This window comes from Schistocerca cancellata, chromosome 2, assembly GCF_023864275.1.
Source record: "Schistocerca cancellata isolate TAMUIC-IGC-003103 chromosome 2, iqSchCanc2.1, whole genome shotgun sequence".
Taxonomy (NCBI): Eukaryota; Metazoa; Arthropoda; class Insecta; order Orthoptera; family Acrididae; genus Schistocerca; species Schistocerca cancellata.
In genome coordinates, this window is record NC_064627.1 from 279,049,316 (window position 1) to 279,072,306 (window position 22,991).

Consider the following 22,991-nt stretch of genomic DNA (forward strand, 5'->3'; position numbering starts at 1 on the left):
ACTTGTCAGAAAGCTACAGACCTTTGTGGACATACACTGCTGTGGCACAACGGTACATCACAGGCACCCTGTGTCCTCATGTGCTACCTCTCAAGCAACAGTACTGTGACGCCACTGCTCAATAGGACAATGCTCGTCCACAAATGGAACATCTCTCTATGAACTGTCTACTGTAGAATCAGCTGCGTCAACTCCATCCCTGTGCCAGTATGAAGTACACGAAGAAACAGTGGCGATGGTTGTGTGGGTCAGCTTGCTTCAGGAGAGGATACAAAGGCTTTATGACACGCTCCCGGACGGAATCGGTGCATGCACCTAAGTCAAAGGGGATGCAACGGCATACCGATAAGTGGGCTTATACTACCAAGTTTTTTGTACATTTGACTCGATTCTGTAACCACTGCAATAAAATCGCATACACTCTCAACCCGTGAAGTTTCAGTCCGTTTCCTCCTGCCAGTTTGATTGCTTCACATATTTGCCAGGCGGTGCACATCGACGGGGGTCATGTTTTCTACTTTTTGCGCTTTTCCTTCCCATTTTGTTTTCATCTACATCTAAATCTACATGATTACTCTGCAATTCACATTTAAGTGCTTGGCAGAGGGTTCATCGAACCACAATCATACTATCTCCCTACCATTCCACTCCCGAACAGCGCGTGAGAAAAACAAACACCTAAACCTTTCTGTTCGAGCTCTGATTTCTCTTATTTTATTTTGATGATCATTCCTACCTATGTAGGTTGGGCTCAACAAAATATTTTCGCATTCGGAAGAGAAAGTTGGTGACTGAAATTTCGTAAATAGATCTCGCCGCGACGAAAAACGTCTTTGCTTTAATGACTTCCATCCCAACTCGCGTATCATATCTGCCACACTCTCTCCCCTATTACGTGATAATACAAAACGGGCTGCCCTTTTTTGCACCCTTTCGATGTCCTCCGTCAATCCCACCTGGTAAGGATCACACACCGCGCAGCAATATTCTAACAGAGGACGAACGAGTGTAGTGTAAGCTGTCTCTTTAGTGGACTTGTTGCATCTTCTAAGTGTCCTGCCAATGAAACGCAACCTTTGGATGGCCTTCCCCACAATGTTATATATGTGGTCTTTCCAACTCAAGTTGTTCCTAATTTTAACACCCAGGTACTTAGTTGAAATGACAGCCTTGAGAATTGTACTATTTATCGAGTAATCGAATTCCAACTGATTTCTTTTGGAACTCATGTGGAGCACCACACACTTTTCGTTATTTAGCGTCAACTGCCACCTGCCACACCATACAGCAATCTTTTCTAAATCGCTTTGCAACTGATACTGGTCTTCGGATGGTCTTACTAGACGGTAAGTTACAGCATCATCTGCGAACAACCTAAGAGAACTGTTCAGATTGTCACCCAGGTCATTTATATAGATCAGGAACAGCAGAGGTCCCAGGACGCTTCCCTGGGGAACACCTGATATCACTTCAATTTTACTCGATGATTTGCCGTCTATTACTACGATCTGCGACCTTCCTGACAGGAAATCACGAATCCAGTCGCACAACTGAGACGATACCCCATAGGCCCGCAGCTTGATTAGAAGTCGCTTGTGAGGAACGGTGTGAAAACCTTTCTCCTGGACGCCAAGGGAGCCCAATTCCAAGGTGTCCCAGGGCATTGCCCCAGCCGCCTCGGCTTAGCTACGCCGACGGTTTAGCTGCAAGTCGCAGTCCAGCTGCGAGAGAAGCGTCTGGACTGGAGGCCGTGCCTGGTGCGTGGTAGCGACGCGCCAGCTGCGAGAACTCGCCAAGGCAGCCAGCCGGCCGCGTTGGTGCGCTCGTACCGAGGGGAAGCGAAGCGCTGGCGGTGGGGTGGGGGACAGCGCCTGGCCCCAACACACGGCAGCGCTCGGCCGTCAGTCAGTAGCGTCCCGTCGTCCGCTCCAATGCCACGCAGCCGCTCCTGAGGACACGCCAGCGTAGCACTCCGCGTCCACGGGAACCCCAGCCCGGCAAGGCGCCGACCGACCGCCCGGACATGCGCATCTCCGTCGCCGCAGACGTCGGTCCTCAAGGTAGGTCCGCGACAGGGGACTCTGGCGCCGACGCCTGAGTCAGATCTTGAAACCACTTCCGTCGCCGGTGTAAGGCGCCGCGTCTCTGGCCGAGTGCGATTAAATATGCTGGCGAACGTGTACAAAGAAGAGTGGCACATCTGGTGACGGCTCTGTAGTTTGTACTTGACTTCAGCCAATAGTCAAGCAGTCTTGGTTACCACAGAACTTACACTGCTCGATCATCAAGTAAGGAACTTAGTATGTGCTGTTTACTAGTGGAAGTGTTGTATTCACGATAACGCTGTGTTTACATTGGTGAAAAGAAGGCTGAATGTAGAAGGAAGAGTACCATCACAGGCGACCATCGCTGTTTTTTTCTTAATGTTCTGTTTTGGTCTGATTGGTGGTGGACAGCCGCTCAATTTATGCTTCTGTCCAGGGAAGGACTTAAAATACATCGTTGATCCGATTTGTGAATCTTAATTCTGATTGCGACAAACAAGGCGTGGGTTGGTTTTTGCATTCGTGTAATTGATTGTACGAAGAAAAGTGGCGTGTCTTTTGGCTACTTTTCTGTAGCTGGAATTTAAAGAGCCGCTAAAATAGAGTATTACACACTTTACTCACCCTCCTCTTCTTGAAGGAAGCAGTACGTGTTGTGTATTTGAAAAATGTTCAACCTTCGCAGAAACACGAGTGGTTATGTTGAGCAAGAGAGATACACCGAGGGGATCAATGCAGCGTTGTTGTAATTGTATGAAATTGCTATCTTACAGGACGTGGCGAACGTGTGTATGGAAAAGTGTGACACACCGAGTGACGTTTCGTTAGTCTGTCTTTCGGTTCACGACTTGTTGACGTCTTGGATGCTACAGATCTTACTCTGCTCGATCTTTAAGAAAGATATTTAACACGCCTTGTTTACCTGTAAACGTGTTGCCTTCGCGGTAAGGCCTTGCCGATACTGTTTACACGGGAGTAATTAAGGTGCACCATGGGAGTCTACCCAACATTCGTATAGACTGAGTGTAACACCGCAGATGTCAATCGTTTTTCCACTTTCTCCTCTTCGTTGTTCTTCCTTTGTTTGCCTGGACTCGATAACCTGTCGCTTGCTTCCTCATTTCGTATAAGAACCGAAGTACAGCCTGTCTGTTCGTTATTAATGATGGCGCTTAATTTTGACTGTGACAAGCGAAGTGGTCGGCTTAGCAGTCGTCTGAGTACACGCAAAAAGTCAGATTACCTGTTTCCACGACTTGTCGGTGTACCGAATATCACCCACTTTATACTGACTTGTCTTCTTGCAAGAATCGTAATTCGTGTTTTGCATTTATGAAATGAGTAACTTTAGCAGAAACGTGAGTGGTTCAGCTGAATTTGTGACTGGAACGAATAGCACGCGCCATGGAGATGAACTCAGTGTTGACGTAATTGTGTGAAAACGTAGCGTCGCCACTCGGTAGACTAAAGCCAAACAGTACTACTCCGATTTGAGTGAAGTGTAAAGTATTCTAATTACGTGGAGCATGATTTTATCTTGTAAGGGCCTGCAGGAAATAGGCTGATCGTATAATGCGAAACAGTCCAAGAATTAAAAAAACAAGGGGGTCGATAGATGTCTAGTATATTTTATTCTCACATATGTTGGTTGGATACGGCAATAGACAGACAGTAACAGCGAAAAACGTACGAGTACTTCATTTTTCTTTCAAAAGCTGAAAGAGAACGGAGATACAGTTTGGATGAAACAACAGGTATTGTCTTTGATTCGCTTCGACGGTGCAAACGTAATGGTGATACAAGCATATGTACCTGTATATACTGACCACAACGGACATTCCTGGGTAGACTCTTACAAATTTGAAAGACACACTGTAAACACGAAATTGCCCTTCAATGTCTCCATCCTGTAAAATGTAAGCGTGGTCTTCCTCGGCCGTTGTCACTGTCGATAAAATTCTACTGGGCTGTTGGCCACACCGTCAGTGTATAAAACTGTCCGACTTTTCGGCCACTATTGCAAGTGGCCGTCGTCAAGACTTTGTGCTGAGCTGACTGTAAACGGAAAGTCGGCGCAGGGACATAGTGCACGGGAACAGCTCTTTTAATTGGATTGGTGAACACTTTCATAGCACGACGATTTGTGTTCCCAGTCGTCGGGTTCTCGGAGCACTTCTGAGGCATGAGTTCGCTGCCATCATTGGTATACGACGGAAATACCGACTGCTCGAAATGCAAAATGGCTGCGAATACACACGCTCACTCAAAGTAAGCATGTATGGGAAAAATATTTATACTGTCAGCGAAAAATATTTGTTAATTTTTTTCCGTCTGGTCTGGCAGAGCTCTGAGAACGAAAATAGCCTTTGATCCGTCAAGCGGCGTGTATACAAAGTGTTAGATGAATGTGGGTGCTGAAACGCTGAAGGAGATTCAGCAAACGAGACGTGGCAGACAGCTATGGAGTATACTTGCAGACAGATCAGCAAAGTTTAGGAACAATGTTTATGTACCTTGATGGATAAGGACAATGAGCCCACGACGGTAACATCAGTAATACCTCGTATTTGTTCGTTTAAAAATGTTTTTGTGACGCTACAGTAGCTTCTTTGGCATATTAATATAAATCACCTTTTATAAGATTTAACCCACAGTAGAATAAGTTACAGATACCTCAAACAAGCAGTAATAGCGTCTGCATTGTTTTACAACAGCGCTTTATTTACGCGAGTTCACGATGCAGGCTGACGTTACGCGTTGAAACAGCGATGCTGATCAGTAAAAGTATCACGATGTAATTTAACGCGACTCCGTATACTGTGCTGCGAGCGAATTTTCAGGCGCGCTGCAACATCTCGCAGCCTAAGTACAGAAATAAGACTAATATGGCAAATTATTTTTTTTTCGGTCAACGACGCTCTGACGATATTTCAGCGTAATGCTGCGTTCACTTGACATATCATTGAGGATACCTGTTATTTGGTAGAGCTCACTACACATTAGGAGTTCATATAAGGCACATTTCGAATAACAGCGCGTGGAATGAGCTGATTTGGAGACGTGTTTCAAGTACGCCCGATATGATCCTGCACAGTTGTGAGAATGCAGTCATTTGCGGGACGCACGAAAATTGGCGGCTTTTTTGTTTATGTACGAGTATATAAGGCTCAAATGTGAACCACTAATGTTAAAGAAGGCAGACTGGAGGCTAACGCCCCATCGACTTCAAAATCATCAGTGAGAGAGTATCAGTTTGGTTGGACCGTGGCCTATTCATAGGACGTAAACAATTCTCACGAGTTCGATTGTTTCATCTTTTTTCCTGTACTTTTTATTCACTGTGTAGCGCAGGCTGTTTGAGTAAATGACCTACGGTATAGACAGAGATGTTTCACCCGCATTCCAAGCAAGCAAGTAATAGGGCAGAGGGAGTCACTATTGGAAATATTTGAGCTACAACCAAGGGAAAACGCCCGAAAAACTTGGTCAGAACTGGAGAATAGAAACTATTGTTCATTTAATTTTGGGATAGTATGTCGCAGGCACATGCCCCAGATATGCGGAATTCCAACTGGCGGCAAGAAAATCAACAATCTACGCTTTGATGATGATATACCCTCATTGCAGGAATTGAGGAAGATTTGGTAATTTGTTCTTCAGAGTGACGACTACTACTTTAAATTTCTGTCTAGGGATAAACGTGAACAAGACCAAAGTAATGATTATTTACTGACAAGATTTAGGTCATAATCAGCTTACAGGTTTCTTCAAGGATCTGGAAGTAGTGACTGTGTAAATATGAGATCTCTGATCAATGACGCAGGAAAATGTGATAAAAGAAATAAAACGACGAGTGGTCCTTGGTCGAACCGCAAATCGCTTAACTCACTAATTGTAAGATCTGGCAGAAGCGAACCGCAAATCGCTTAACTCACTAATTGTAAGATCTGGCAGAAGCGGGCAATATCCATATCCAAAATAACGAAGATTGGAGTGACTGGTGTTCCCATTTTTCTTGTATGGCTTCGAGACCTGGACCGTTTAAAGCTGGTGACAAGAGCTAATTGATGGCTTCGAGAAGTGGTGGTAGCGGAAGGTGGTAAGTGTACCGTGGACAGGAAGAAGAACTTGGCAGCACTAGAAGTTTATTTTCCTGTGTCAGTGAAAGATACTTCCAGTTCCTTGGGTACATTTTGAGAAGACAAGGGGATAATTTAGAGAAGGAAATGGCAGCCCATTCTTCACGGAGTGCTGCACTGACGAGATGTATCGCTGTCGGTCGGTGAGGCCTGGCACGAAGTCGACGATCCAAAACATCCCAAAGGTGTTCTGTAGGATTCAGGTCAGGACTCTGTGCAGGCCAGTCCATTACAGGGATGTTATTGTCGTGTAACCACTCCGTCACCGGCCGTGCATTAAGAGCAGGTGGTCAATCCCCGCGTTGAAAGACTCAATCGCCATCCCCGAATCGCTCTTCAACAGTGGGAAGCAAGAAGGTGACTAAAACATCAATGTAGGCCTGTGCTGTGATAGTGCCATGCAAAACGACAAGGGGTGCAAGCCCCTTCCATGAAAAACACGACCACACCATAACACCACCGCCTCCGAATTTTACTCTCGGCACTACACACGCTGGCAGATGACGTTCACCGGGCATTCGCCATACCCACTCCTGCCATCAGATCGCCACATTGTGTACCGTAATCCATCACTCACACAACGTTTTTCCACTGTTCAAAAAAAATTGTTCAAATGGCTCTGAGCACTATGGGACTTAACATCTGAGGTCATTAGTCCCCTAGAACTTAGGACTACTTAAACCTAACTAACCCAAGGACATCACACACATCCATGCCCGAGGCAGGATTCGAACCTGCTACGGTAGCGGTCGCGCAGTTCCAGACTGAAGCGGGTAGAACCGATCGGCCGCTCGGCCGGCATCAGTGTTCAATTGTCCAATGTTTACGCTCCTTACACCAAGCTAGGCGCCGTTTGGCACTTACCGGCGTGATGTGAGGCTTATGAGCAGCCGCTCGACCGCGAAATCCAAGTTTTCTCACCTCCCACCTAACTGTCATAGCACTTTCAGTGGATCCTGATGCAGTTTGGAATTCGTGTCTGATGGTCTGCATAGATGTCTGCCTATTACACATTACGACCCTCTTCAACTGTCGGCGGTCTCTGTCAGTCAACAGACGATGCCAGCCTGTACGCTTTTGTGTTGTACGCGCCCCTTCACGTTTCAATTTCACTATCACAACGGAACCAGTGGACCTTGGCCTATTTAGGAGTGTGGAAATCTCGCGTACAGACGTATGACATAAGTGACACCCAATCACCTGACCATGTTCGAAGTCCGTGTGTTTCACGGAGTGCCCAATTCTGCTCTCTCACGATGACTAATGACTACTGAGGTCGCTGATATGGAGTACCTGGCAGTAGGTGGCAGCCCAATGCACCTAATACGAAAAACGTATGTTTTTCGGGATGTCCGGATACTTTTGATCACATAGTATAGCTGACGCTAAGAAACCTTCCTGAAGTTTTTTTGTCATGTTAATCTGTGACTTAAAGGTAGTCGCTGCATGAAACTAATCGTCTGTGAATAAACCCACATTACCCCATAATGTCGTCTTAATAACACTGAATGTGTGCGGCGCTGTCTACAGGAATACAATCTCGTCCATAATTGTGCTTTCCCGGAAGCATGAGACCGCGTTTTCAGGTGGTTTTCCTTTAAAGAAATCATAATTTTAGGTCCACCGCGTCAAGCTCTGCGCGCGCCAACAAAGCTACCGTTCGTTTCAAAGGCGAACGCTAGGCGACGACGAACTGCCGGTCGGAGCTTTTCACTCCGCGGAACGAAAACAAACGTTCATCGGCACAGTTACTTACATTTCTCCGAACTCCGCTCCTCTGATCCTTAGCTTCTCGATGAAATAACAGAGAAGAGTCGATGCCTGGAGGCTCACAAGTACAGCGGAATCGGGAACAGCTGGAGACAGTGTTGATCTCTGGTTTAAGGAACTTCCTCGTTTTTGCTGTCGCGGCTATCGCTGAGTGATGACGCAACACCTCTGCGTGCAGCTTCGCTGTTTGCATCTCGCTGCCACAAAAACGCTGGTAACAACTTGTGGGTACGCGGTTCGTAAAAATTTAAACTGATGTTTAACGTGAGACTAGTTTCGAATTCAGTACATTTAACATGGGTCGCCAGCTACGGGTAAAGATTATGAGAATGAAAATTTTTATCACAAATCTATACAGTAGTCAAAGTTCAACAGTGTTGCACTAGAATCTTATCATACTTTCCACCCTATAAACGTAATTTACTGAAAAGACAAAAAGTCGTGGTAAGGTACTGTTACACAACTTGGTTCATTGTACACTCCTGGAAATGGAAAAAAGAACACATTGACACCGGTGTGTCAGACCCACCATACTTGCTCCGGAAACTGCGAGAGGGCTGTACAAGCAATGATCACACGCACGGCACAGCGGACACACCAGGAACCGCGGTGTTGGCCGTCGAATGGCGCTAGCTGCGCAGCATTTGTGCACCGCCGCCGTCAGTGTCAGCCAGTTTGCCGTGGCATACGGAGCTCCATCGCAGTCTTTAACACTGGTAGCATGCCGCGACAGCGTGGACGTGAACCGTATGTGCAGTTGACGGACTTTGAGCGAGGGCGTATAGTGGGCATGCGGGAGGCCGGGTGGACGTACCGCCGAATTGCTCAACACGTGGGGCGTGAGGTCTCCACAGTACATCGATGTTGTCGCCAGTGGTCGGCGGAAGGTGCACGTGCCCGTCGACCTGGGACCGGACCGCAGCGACGCACGGATGCACGCCAAGACCGTAGGATCCTACGCAGTGCCGTAGGGGACCGCACCGCCACTTCCCAGCAAATTAGGGACACTGTTGCTCCTGGGGTATCGGCGAGGACCATTCGCAACCGTCTCCATGAAGCTGGGCTACAGTCCCGCACACCGTTACGCCGTCTTCCGCTCACGCCCCAACATCGTGCAGCCCGCCTCCAGTGGTGTCGCGACAGGCGTGAATGGAGGGACGAATGGAGACGTGTCGTCTTCAGCGATGAGAGTCGCTTCTGCCTTGGTGCCAATGATGGTCGTATGCGTGTTTGGCGCCGTGCAGGTGAGCGCCACAATCAGGACTGCATACGACCGAGGCACACAGGGCCAACACCCGCCATCATGGTGTGGGGAGCGATCTCCTACACTGGCCGTACACCACTGGTGATCGTCGAGGGGACACTGAATAGTGCACGGTACATCCAAACCGTCATCGAACCCATCGTTCTACCATTCCTAGACCGGCAAGGGAACTTGCTGTTCCAACAGGACAATGCACGTCCGCATGTATCCCGTGCCACCCAACTTGCTCTAGAAGGTGTAAGTCAACTACCCTGGCCAGCAAGATCTCCGGATCTGTCCCCCATTGAGCATGTTTGGGACTGGATGAAGCGTCGTCTCACGCGGTCTGCACGTCCAGCACGAACGCTGGTCCAACTGAGGCGCCAGGTGGAAATGGCATGGCAAGCCGTTCCACAGGACTACATCCAGCATCTCTACGATCGTCTCCATGGGAGAATAGCAGCCTGCATTGCTGCGAAAGGTGGATATACACTGTACTAGTGCCGACATTGTGCATGCTCTGTTGCCTGTGTCTGTGTGCCTGTGGTTCTGTCAGTGTGATCATGTGATGTATCTGACCCCAGGAATGTGTCAATAAAGTTTCCCCTTCCTGGGACAATGAATTCACGGTGTTCTTATTTCAATTTCCAGGAGTGTATTTGTCTTGATATGGTCCTGATTTGTGAATTCTTGACGCCCCACATTTAAATCGGCTACGATCACTGACGGTACCCCCTCAACTCCACGAAGCTTAATAAAAAATAGAGAAGAGGAAAGATTATGATTTAGTGCTTCATTTGTTCCAGATAGTCTCCCTCTTAAGTACAACGCACAGAATATTCATACTGCAATGAGAAACTGTGAGAAAAGTCCTTCTTCGGGATGCTGTTCAACCCGAGCTTTACATTGGCTTGAATGCCGTTTAGTCGTCAAAGCGTTGACCCTTTACATACACTTTGTCGTTTCGTAGTGGGTTCCTTTTGGCACCACCAAGTCTCGAAGCCCGAGACGACTTTTTCTAGAAAAGGACCGTCCGAATTTTGCGTCCAGTCTCGTAGTAGCAGTCGTATAAGCGTTGTTATTTTTGTTCGGTAGTCAAGGTGTGCGGGAAAAACTGAGCAAATCATTTTCTCTTCTTCAAAATGTCTTGAATACCTGACCCGCTGCCGCAATGCGATTTGTGACAAGGCAACGTTTAGACATTTCGGCTGCCTGTCCTCTATCTAACAACGCATGCTCACCAATGCATGCCCGTTGTTTACGGGTGTTAGGTCCAGTTGCCACCGCATTTACTACGTTGATGTCGCATATATGCCAGGAATAATCAGTATCGCAACTTTTTGAAAGGAAGGTGTAGACAGTCCATCGCCCCGTATGGCTCTGCAGAGGCAACTTGACGTCTGTTCGTTAAACACGTGTGGTCCTGTGCAAAGGTTTCTCTGTGACACTGTATTAGAGATCCTCTTTGTTGACTGCGGAAACCTTAATTCTTGTTAATCTCCGATATCCTATGACCTTGCGTTCCGCGCCAATTATCATTACTCGTTGAATGCCAGTTAATTCGCAACGTGCTGCCATATTCAGTATACACTTGTCTGTAACAGACTGCTCAGATATTATTTCTACACTGAGGCCATACGTTGCATCTAGCTACAACATTCAGCCATCGTACATAGCACCATCATGAAATGGAACAGTCTTTCCCGTGGCTTTTGGTTACTCAGCTTGTTATTTCAACGTCTCCCTGCTGTTCCCAAGAAAACACTTAAAGTCGTTAGAAATGGACTGTCCTTTAGTAGTGATCTTCTTCTCCCTCTTATTCCTTCCTTTTATCCCATATCTTCACGAGGTTGCCAGGTTAATTATTGGATTTGGCAATGTTAGAGGAAGAGGAGGATGGCCGAATACCCTCTCTGTCGCCATTAAATTTGTCCCCTGGACGGAACTCGTACAACCCATCTGTCTGTTATCCCTTGTGAAAATGCGCAAACGGTATCTAAATGTTTACGAATCACGTAACTGAGGTGGGACGTGGGTATCAGCCCATTATTCACCTAGTCGCAATAGGGAAACCACCTAAAAACCACATACAGGCTGGCTGGGCGGATTAGATCCGGGGCCAGAGCGTCTCTCCGAATCGACGTAGTGGCTTACTGATGCACGCGGCTATCTGGGCTGGTCCAGTTCATCAGTAGTGATGATTTGCGCATGTAGCGTAAACGCTAGCCCACGAGACTGACTTCGCATACCTTATGATGTGCAGCAAATGAATACATCAAAAAGTGAATAGTATTAGAGAATGTATCATGTGACAATGGGTAAGATTTTTACAGAACTATTAACACAATGTACAAATGAAGTAAACCCATTTTCCCTATAACCATCTTCGTCTCTTTCTTCTTCTTCTTCTTCTTCTTCTTCTTCTTTTGTTCTCAATCCACCATTTTTCAATATCTGCCGCAAGTCTTTCCAGTTCAGAGTATATTGTTAGTCGCAGATCTTGTTATATCTGCCTGATGTATTGAAGTCTTGAACTTTTCCGTGAATTCTTCCTAAGCAGCCGCGCGGAGTAGCCGCGCGGTTAGAGGCGCCGTGTCACTAATCGTGCGGCCCCTCCCGCCGGAGGTTCGAGTCCTCCCTCGGGCATGGGTGTGAGTGTTGTTCAAATGGCTCTGAGCACTATGGGACTTAACTTCTGAGGTCATCGGTCCCCTAGAACTTAGAACTACTTAAACATAACTAACCTAAGGACACCACACGCATCCATGCCCGAGGCAGGTTAAGTCCCAAGTCAGAACACCAGTGGAACACCTTCAGAGTTTCCGATCGTGACTGCTCGAAAACTACAGGACGTATGGAAAATTGACACATATCAGTGGACAGACATCTCTCCGAGTTTCCATTCCTAATACGCACCGTGGCATAGTTGCAATGAGTGGCACGCATTCAGAACATATACAAGTTGCTGCAAAACGATACCGACAAACGTCGAGAGGTTCTAAAGGGGGTATTAAGGACAGAAGCGCTTTTCCAGAAAACTCATCCAACGATGGTACAGAGTATCGAAGTTGTAGACGCCGGCGCCTGTTGCTAAGCCACCACTTCGACAGTATCCTTAATTTTGTACGCTGACGTGATCGCCAGTGGTGAAGATGGAAAATGGTTCAAATGGCTCTGAGCACTATGGGACTTAACATCTGAGGTCATCAGTCCCCTAGAACTTAGAACTACTTAAACCTAACTAACCTAAGGACGTCACACACACCCATGCCCCAGGCAAGATTCGAACCTGCGACCGTAGCAGTCGCGCGGTTCCGGACTGAAGCGCCTAGAACCGCTCGGCCACCGTGGCCGGCTGGTTCCTATCCTCAGTTTGTTCCTCAAGACGTCCTCTGCAATCCCTCGAAATTTGTAACACTCTGTACACAAATCATCGACTCAGTATTGTCGCAACGAAATACCCTGGCAGAATAAAATGGCAGCACTAAAAATAATTAATGTAGAGTAATGAAACTTCGGCAATACATTTGTGCAGGTAACATTGTTAAGTCACTGACATTGCAAGATCACAGGGCAATGTAAGCGTGAAATAAATAATTGCAAATGTGCAAAGCTGGTACATTAATAACCGGTGTAACCGCCAGAATGTTGAATGCAAGCATGCAAATGTGCATGCATTGTGTTGTAGAGTTGCCAGATGTCAGTGTGTGGGATGCAGCTCCATGCCTGTTGCACTTGGTCGGTCAGTACAGGGACAGTTAATGCTGTTTGTGGATGACGCTGGAGATGTCCCATATGCACTAGACTGGAGACATCTGGCGATCGAGCAGGCCAAGGCAACATGTCGACATTCTCTAGAGCAGTCTCTGTATGATTGCGGGACCTCAGCTGTTCAGCACAGAATTTCGAATCAAAACAAGTTTCAGCCGTCCAAATTTCTAGTTGTTATTTTATCGAGCAACCAGTCTTGGCGATATATTACGCCGTCTATAGAGCATGATAGGCTACAACAGTGGGAAGTGAACGAGCGTTATCCTGTTGGAAAACATCCCCTGGAATGCTGCTTGTGAATGGCAACAAGGCAGGTTGAACCACGATATTGACGTACAAGTTTGCAGTCAGGGTGCTACTGCTGTCATTCGAAATCGCGCCCCAGACAATAGCTCCAGGCGTATGTCCAGTATCTCCAGCGTGCAGACGCGTTGGCTTAGGCCTTGAGCTGGACTGGCTTCCCCCAGCACTGAAGCAGAAACAACTTTCATCATAAAACACAACAGACCTCAACCTCGCCCTCCAATTAGTTCTCACTTGAGACCACTAAAGTGACAAATGGCAGTGGGGTGGAGTCAATGGAATGCACGCTACAGGGCGTTCTTGAAGTAACCAGTTTGTAACAGTTCGTTGTGTCACCGTGGTGCCAACTGCTGCTGCAATTGCTGCACGGTCTTCTTGTGTCCGTACCTTCTCTTACCAACAATCATGTACATTCCTACTAAGTCTTTCTGCAAGATCGCCAACAATCATGTACAGTGGCTACAGTCCTACTACGTATCTCTGTAATATCGCAGAAGGAACATTTACCGTCTCGTCGCTCTATTGCGCGACCTCGTTCAAACTCTGTGAGGTGTTTACAGTGAAACGGTACAGTAGTTTCCGCTCTATAAGCAGCAGGTTTCGCTGCTCGCTCGCACCGGGAAATAGAAACAGAGGCGGCTCCGCAGCCAATTGTATTACTCGACGTGGCCGGCCGCGGGTGCAACAGAACCCGTGTGGACGGGTGGAAAGAAATGTGTCAGGCTTCATAATACGTATTTATATGTGTCGTGTATTATGCATTTCTTGCACGTGAATGTGAATCTGCACATGAACTTTCCTAATCCTCCACACACCTTTCCGTAAAGCGTGGCCAAATCTTTGTTGGGAAGTAGTTCTGTAGTATAGCAGTGCCAACCTTACTCCTGGGTAGAGGATCAGAGAGACAGCACAGGCAGATAAAATCAAAGACTTTCCAGTGTCACAAGATTTGGGGTGGAGAGGTTGGTTCGACCACCCCCTCCACCAGGGCCCAGGAAGACCTCCGGGTGCCCGCCATATTCAGGGGGTGTTGCGGAAGACGGGTAAGTGAGCAGACGTGCCCTCAGTGCGTCTGTCTCAATGTTCAAGCATGGAAGAGAGGTATTTGAATATTTGTACCAATTCTTTTATTTTCAGCTTCGGATTGTGTAAGGAAATGAATGTTCTCGTTTAATTTCGGAAATTTGACCCCCTGTGTTAATGTATCTGGTCCCCAGTTTGCCTGTTATCCTCCTCACGTAGTGGATGTCCTATGTAAAATATTGGGAGGCTTTGGTGGTATACATTTGGTCAACACAATTCCGTCTTACCCGTGCAGATACCCGTGCAGATTAGTATATAATATACCCGAGCTATAAGTTGTAAAATTGTAATATCTGTAAACTGAAACAATTGCTGCAATCGCTGTAAAGTCGAGTGGTAATGTTTAAAATAAATAGGTAATCAACTGTCATCAATCTTTAACATACCTTAAAAATCACAAAGAAGCCAAGTTAAAGGAATTTATTTAAAATAAAAGCTATAGAATGCAGGGACCCACACGTCAGCGTGTGAGCCCTCCAGCCCCTTGCCTAGTATCGTACAGAAAGGGCACGCTCTCTAGGTAGCGCTCTCAAGCTCCCCTCCCGTTATCCGTTGCGCAATTTTGATTCAGGGCTTGACGACATCACCTTTCATCTGGCGTCCCTAGGCAAGGAGGTTAGACGCTAAACTTTCAACAGTGGTGTCTTCGTCGACTTAAAGGCATTCTTGACTAAGATCACTGCAGCACTTTCAATCTCAGAAAGTACAGAGTGCATTTAAAGTAATGCTTTTTTGCTACTAGCGCCACTCTTGCGCGACTGGCGTGAAATCTGTATAGACGTCATCTTTCAAGCGTAGAAACACGCCTACCAACTTCCGTTTATGTCGCACAACCGCTTCTTGGTGTTGCGACCTTTTTCCCGTCAATGTACTTTTAGCCCATCCCTAGTCTGGAGTACTGCGCACGTGCACGTGTGAAGACAGCCAGACACACGTGCCTGGACAGCGGCGTGGCATTTGCGGCAGCGCCGGCTGCCATCAAAAGAAGCCAGCGAGAGACCTTAGCCGCAGCCGCGCAGCGCAAATCAAGCCGCGCCAGCGAGAGCCATGTCGGCGATCACGTGTGTCTGCCCGTGCCGGCTTCCCCTCGCGGGTTTCTCTGCTGTCCCGGCCCGTCCTTCCGGCTCGGCTCTGACACAAATCTCTCTCTCCTGCCGTGTTCCGTTGTCACCCCGCGAGCCGTTGACATCTTTTCTTGCAAAGGCCACTATGTCTTCACAGTGCGTTTCTTACGTTGATTAAATTTTCTCATATTGAGAAATCAGGAGTGATCTATTCTATTTGGTAAAAACTTTCTAAAGCCAAACTCGCATAAATATATCTTTATTTACAAACAAACGGTTTCGACAGACTTTGTTGTCATCTTCAGGTCTTCAAAAATTATAAAATGGGTTGTGATGTAGAAAAAAATGTAGCACATTACAGTACATAAAGGTCTGTCATAAATAAAACATTTAAAATCACAAAGCAGTTGCGCACATGACCATGGCCATTAACAGTATGTAACGCTCAACAGATAACTCTCATGTCATTAAAAAGAATAGATAATACCGTAACAATCATCTGTTGAGCGCTACATATATGGTCATAGGAATGTGCACAAGGTGCTTTTTGATTTTAAATGTTTTATTTATGACAAACATTTATACAAGATGAGTCAAAAAGGACTTTACAACTTTGGAATGATGTAGAAATTTATGGAGATAACTTACAGAATCAGTAGATGCGTCATTTTGAAGCCAACAACCTCAAGTTTGATTCACATAGTGCACCAGTACCCCATTCCGCCACCAGGAGCGCCAGTGTAGTGCACATTTAAAATGGCTACTTTCACTGGTGCGGAGCGTGCCCTCTGTGTGTTTTGGTTTCCTAAAACGAAGTCTCTGCGTCTCCTTCGAGACTATAAAACCACTGAGAGTAGCTCTTTGATCCCGTTTGGATGCAGCCCTTTCTGATGCAGGTTAAATCGTCATAAAGTATTAGTGCGTAGGTTACCGCCATCATTACTTAACATCTACTTGTTTCAATTACTTTGGAGCCACTCGTGTGTAGAATCACACTGGTAAGAATCCAGCAGCGCTGCGAGAGGAGACGTGCACCTGACTCAATCACCATAACTACATGTGCATGCAGCGTGCTCTGTGAGCTGACGCACTCCACTCACCGATGCTGATGGGCTAAGAGCTGTCATGTCGCCATCCTTTTCTTTAGCAGCTCGTATTTCTCAGGGCCAACGACTTCTCCCATTTTTTTTCTTAAGATGGTTCCCCACAATTTAGTTCAAGGGGCGTTGAATAAGTAACGAAACACTTTTTTCTCTTGGCTCAGTTTCGATTGAAAAAGTGCAGAATTTGTGGTGGAACATCGTGGAATATTCCTGCTTCAGCCTCTATAGTTTCATGAAGTTCCGATACGTGGCGGCACCACACGTAGCCGTCAAAATAGCGTCTGTGACGGATGTGCGTTCCAAGCATAGAGTAGCCATTGCGCTGCTTTTGGCGGAAAACAGAGCTACGTAGATATTTAAAGGGGCGTCCAAAATGTCTATGGAGTTCCGGTGGATGAAAAAAGCACGGTGAATCGTTGGGCGAGGTGACAACAAGGTCGCGCAAACCTGCCCGGTTTCCCGCATGCCGGGCGGCCGCTGTGACTCCAACAGTGTTGGAACATGCGGACAAACACACTGGAACTGATCGACGGATCACAATCAAACTGCTCGCTGCTCAACTGGACCTTTCAGTTACTAGTGCTGACACACTCGTCCATCGGTTGGAGTACTCAAAGGTAGGTGCCCGCTGAATTCCTTGAAGGACAGTCTGTGCGGGAAGCAGTATGTGGATGACGAGGAAGTTATTCGTGCAGCAAGACTCTGACGGCCGTACAGGCCCTCACAGTAAGGTGATGCAAAGCCGTAGCATTGAACGAAGATTACGTTGAAAAATAGAGTTTTGTAGACAAGAGGATGTTGAATAATGTGGTGTATTAGAGTCGTAAATAAAATCAACCTGCTTTCAGAAAAAAAAGTGTTGCATTACTTACTGAACGCCCCTTTTAGTTAGGTTCAAAAATGGCTCTGAGCACTATGGGACTTAGCATCGGAGGTCATCAGACCCCTAGAACTTAGAACTACTTAAACCTAACTAACCTAAAGACATCACACACATCCATGCCCGAGGCAGGATTCTAACCTTCGACCGTAGCGGTCGCGTGGGTCCAGACTGACGCGCCTAGAACCTCTCGGCCACACAGGCCGGCTTTTACTTAGGACTCTCTTGGGTCTGGACGAACATTTATTTATTGTTTGATAGTTATTCTGTTTAACTTCCAATTGCTTTGGAGAACTGGCTATATGATGAGTAATCCGAAATTGTGAGCCGGCCGGAGTGGCCGTTCGGCTCTAGGCGCTACAGTCTGGAGCCGAGCGACCGCTACGGTCGCAGGTTCGAATCCTGCCTCGGGCATGGATGTGTGTGATGTCCTTAGGTTAGTTAGGTTTAATTAGTTCTAAGGTCTAGGCTACTGATGACCTCCGGAGTTAAGTCGCATAGTGCTCAGAGCCATTTGAACCGAAATTGTGGACTGGTGTCAATCTATTCTTTAAAGGGCTACCTCGGATTCAATTGTGTTTTAAATGGGCAGTATATAATTATTCCATTCATTTACTGTTTTTGTCTTGTTTGTGGGTTTCTCTCTGTCCCTCATTCTGTAACACCTGCTGTAGGTCCGATCTCCGATGTTTGCACGGTCAGGAGACAGACGATCTTCAGGTAAGATTGCTTTTATCAAAGTTACTCATGCGGTAACAGATAGGGCAACAGTTTCAAGTAATTATTCTCTTTTATTTGGACGAGATTCAACAATCTGACATTTCTCTCATTTATTCGCACAAGCCCCATGAAGTGTCAGGCTACAAATCCGAAGTTCCTAGGTTGATGCCCCAGTCGGTTGTAGACTTTGTCTCTCACTTACAGCCAGATGTATGCGTAGCAGTGTATGTTGCTTCGGACATGCACGCATCGTAACTCGTAATAAGACAGGCACTGCAGTATCCTATTTATCCGCAGACACCGGGCAAGCGACTTTCAGGTAAAATGTCTCTCCTGTACGGGAAAAATGTAATAGATATTCGAGTACGGATTGTAGACACATGGTTGACGACATACGGAAGTTTGAGTTTAGCTGTCGGTCAAGCACTGGAAGCCAAATGGTAAGTCGACCGCTTGCAGCAAGCGGGAAATCCAGGTTCGCGTCCGGTCCGGCACAAACTGTCATTGTCCTAATTCCATTCTACAGCTGATGGTTGTCACTCAGCTGGACTCGACGTTGCATTCGATCCATATATCGCCAGAATTTAGCGGTGAATCTGTGTGCAATTTAGGTTTTTCCCACAAGAGTCGACTGTCGCTTGTACTTCAGCTTTGGAGTACGTTCCCAGCTGCCGCGCCATTTCACTCGGACACAGAGAAGCACGTGGTATCTGCACCGCTGCAGATCTCTGTCTGCAGTAAACCCGTAACATTTACTCTCTTCTGATAATGCTACAATGCGCCGCTGCTGTTGTGCAGTGGTATTAGCGTCAGAGGACGGAGGTAACTTACCTCCTGACGTCCCTGCATACTTTTTTGTAAAAAGATGCTACTCTCTGCCTACCATGAGAAAACATACAAAAATTTGCTGCTGAAGATACTGGTTTCGGTTACTTTTCTGTGACTCCAGGAAGCTAATACAACTACCAGAACTAAAACCAAACGGCAATAGGCCATAGCGTAAACAGATGTGTTTAAAGACAGATGAATATGAGACACACACACAGAGAATGCGTATGTTTGTGTTTGGAAAGAGTTTTAGTTTATTTTTCCTTTCGCCATCGTGTTCATGCGCTTGTGCTCATCATCGTGCGTAACTGCCGCTTACCGAATTAGCAGCCAGATACATTCCTGATGGTGACTCAGCAAGCGCACGATTGCCTGTTTGCCCTCCGTAGTTAATCGACAAGAAAAGCAAAATGTGCTTAACTATCGTATACAGCGGATGTTTACATCCTTCATTCCTTTCGCCCCGCTTCAGGAAAGCGGACGGTATGATGAACATCATGTGCTGTGTTCCCTCCAAAATGATTTCATACAATCTGTTTTCTAACATACTAAATACATTGAGGTGATAAAAGTCGTAGTATACCTCCAAATATTGCTTCGGACCTCCTTTAGCCCGGCGTAGTTGCCGCAACTCGACGTCGCGTGGTCTCAAAAAGTCGTTGGAAGTCTCCTGCAGAAATATTGAGCCATGGTGCCTCTATAACTATTCATAATTGCGAAAGTTTTGCCGGTGGAGGATTTTGTGCACGAACATGACCTCTCGGTTATGTCCCATAAATATTCGATGGGCTTCATATCGGGTGATCTGGGTGACCAATCGATTCGCTCGGGTGATCCAGAATGATCTTCAAGAGAATCGCGAATAATTGTGGCCCGATGACAAGGCGCATTGTCATCCACGAAAATCCCATCGTTGTTTGGGAACATGATGTCCGGGAATGGTGGCAAATGGTCTGTGTGTAGCCGAACATAATCATTTCCAGTCAATGATATGTTATGTTTCACCAAAGGACACAGTACATTCAATGTAAACACAGCCCAAACCATTACAGAGCAACCAACAGTTTGCGCAGTGACTTGTTGAAAACTTTGGTCCATGCCTTCTTGGGGTCTACGCCATACCCTTACCCGGCCATCAGCTCTTGCCCACTGAAATCGGGATTCGTCTGACCGGGCCACCTTTTTCAAGTCGTCTAGGGTCCAATATGGTCACAACCCCAGGACAGCCGCTGCAGATGATATCGCGCTGTTAGCAAAGGCACTCGCCTATGTCGCTGTTGTCATAGCCCATTGACATTCTGTCCTAACGGATACGTTCGTCGTGCGCCCACTTTGATTTCTGCGGTAATTTGACGGTATATTCCTCGTCTGTTAGCACTGACAAATCTGCGCAGACGCCACTGGTCTCAGTCGGTAAGTGAAGGTCGTCGGCCACTGCGTTGTCCGTGGTGAGAGGTACTGCCTGAAATTTGGTATTTTTGACGCACAAGTGACACTGTGGATCTCGGAATATTGAATTCGCTATCGATTTCCGAAATGGAATGTCCCATGCGTCTCCAATACCAATCCGCGTTCAAAGTATGTTCATTCCCGTTGTGCGGCCATAATCGCCTCGAGAACCTTTTCACGGCAAGCAACTAAGTATAAATGGCAGCTCCGTGATATTACCATCTCTACATGTGCATTTCGCTGTCTCATGGCTTTTGTCACCTCAGTGTATTGTGTTTGCAGCATCCGTTTGCATCTCTCATTGGGCTTCTCCGCTATTAAAACCACACACGGTCAAAGACAAAACGCCAACGAGCGAAGTCAGATTGGAAAACCGCATAGAGCGTATCACAAAAAAGGCTGCAGACAATCTTTTAGGTAGGCAAACCACAGCTATGAGTAGTCATCTTGGGTATTAATAAAGCACTTCATCTGTATTTAGTCCTTTATTATTGGATCATAATGATAGTGCCATTAAAAACAACACGTTCAGGTGAACTTATAACTAAAACATTAGAGCAGGAAAGCTCGAACCTTTTTACCCAACATTCGTTGTCCGCTAAAAGGCGGTATGTCATAAAGGTGTTTTGCTCTAACGGACAACGAATGTTGTGTAAAAAGGTTCCGATCTTTTCCGCTGTAATGTTTTAGTTATATGTTCACCTGAATATGTGGCTTTTAATGCCGTGAAACCGGTAATGATCCAGTAATAAAGGTCTAAATACAGCTGAAGTGTTTTATTAATACCCCAGAAAAAAAGGGCCAGAGGGAGATTTTATGGTACATTCCCCAACGTACAGCACAAAGCTCGATCTAAACACACAATATTAGCATCCTATAAATATTTAAAACAGAAGAATAAACGATGTGAAAGCACATTAAATCATCGGAAACTACTTAAAACAGTGAGATATTAAGATATTAGAACATTTGGTCATTTAAGTAATATTTGACACTCTTTGAAATTCTGAAAGCAGCAGAGCTAAAATACCGGGATTGAAAGGTTATCTGCAACTTGTACAGAAACTAGACGCCGTTAAGGGTCGAAGGATATGAAAGAGAAGCAGTAGTGGAAAAGTGGATCAGACAGGTTTGCAGTCTATTCCAAAAGTTATTCAGTCTGTACAATGAGCAAGCATCAAAGGAAACCTGCGATAAATTTGGAAAAGAAAATAAAGTTCGGGTGGAAGAACTAAGGGCTTTGAGGTACTGCTGATGAAACTGTAATTTTGTCAGTGACACAAAGCCTTTGGGAAATCAGTTGAACGCAATGGACAGTGTCCCAAAAAGAGGCTGTAAGATGTACATCAATGAATGTTAAACAGGGGTATTGCAATGATGTCGAATTAAATCAAGCGATGCTGAGAGGCGAGGAAGTGAAACATTATGGTAAAAGTAGTAGAGGAGTTTCGCTATTTGCGCAGTAAAATAACTGACTAGTATCGAAACAAAGAGGGTGTAAAATGCAGGCTACCATCTCTGGAAAAGAAAAAGTAATGGACATCGAATATAAGTTTAAGTGTTAGAAAACATTTTCTGAAAGTATTTGTCTCAAATTTAGCCTTATATGGGCGTAAAACATAGTAAACAGATAGACAAGAAGAGATTAGCAGCTTTGAAATGTGGTACTGTAGAATAATGATTAAGATTGGTTGGGTATGTGGTTGCCATGATTTCTGTCTGGCAAATTGAAACATTTCTTTTAAATTGACTGAAAATGGACGTAATTTGGGAAGGATAAACCAGGACAAACTGAGATACTTTTCTTAAGCTTAAAAAAAATAAAGATGCGAGCAAATTGCACTTTTTAGTCGGGAGACTGCGATCCACCGCAGCACCGCTAACGAAAGGAGAGAAGTGACTCATACAAGCAGGTCCTCTGCCAGGCACCTCAAATAACAACTGCCCTTCAGTCAACAGTCACACTGCGTTCGAGGGGAAGAAACAGCACCGGTTCCGGACCTATTTCAAATAAAACGAAAAAAAGGACAGGAGGAGAAGAAGAAGAAAGTTGCGGAGTCGCCACATTACTGTCACAAGACTGTACAGGACACAGCGGAATAAAAAAATTAAATGAAAATGTACTTCCACACATTTATTGTTTTGCCGGTCAACTGCGTTCGGAAGTACTCAAATTCACGTTGCATAAATTTAAAATATTTTGGTGAACTAGTGGGCCTAAGTATATTTTTCCAATTCTTTTCCAAAAAACGAGAGGCACCTAACGATTCAAACAGATAAAACTTTACAGATTCCAAAGTCACTGTCTATAATCAGTGCAGACAATTATCTGTTATTCCAGTTGTACGGAATTTAGAACTGGCACTATTCCTTTATTGTTAGAATTATCGCGCCTCCATTCATATTAGTGTGTCCTTTTACATGAATTTGAAACGAAATAACTGTCCATTTTTCAAGTGCTTGCGGAATACGCGTTTGATTTAAGCTTTATGATCTTTAATATCTGCTCTTTCCCATATGCAATGGAAACATAACACAAATTACACATTCTAGTTCGCAGTCACTTTTCCCTCGTTTTATGAAGAACCATTCT

The 22,991-nt window shown here is 45.8% G+C and overlaps 1 protein-coding gene across 1 annotated transcript in view; it reads left to right on the plus strand.

The window, feature by feature from the left end:
- Positions 1–1,921: 1,921 nt before the first annotated feature.
- LOC126161616 (phosphatidylinositol 4-kinase beta) overlaps positions 1,922–22,991 on the plus strand; it is a 248,239-nt gene continuing 227,169 nt past the window's right edge. The window contains exon 1 of the mRNA XM_049917570.1: positions 1,922–2,060. Within this exon, the coding sequence (XP_049773527.1) occupies positions 2,024–2,060 (37 nt within the window). The 5' untranslated portion in view covers positions 1,922–2,023. The remainder of the gene's footprint in view (positions 2,061–22,991) is intronic.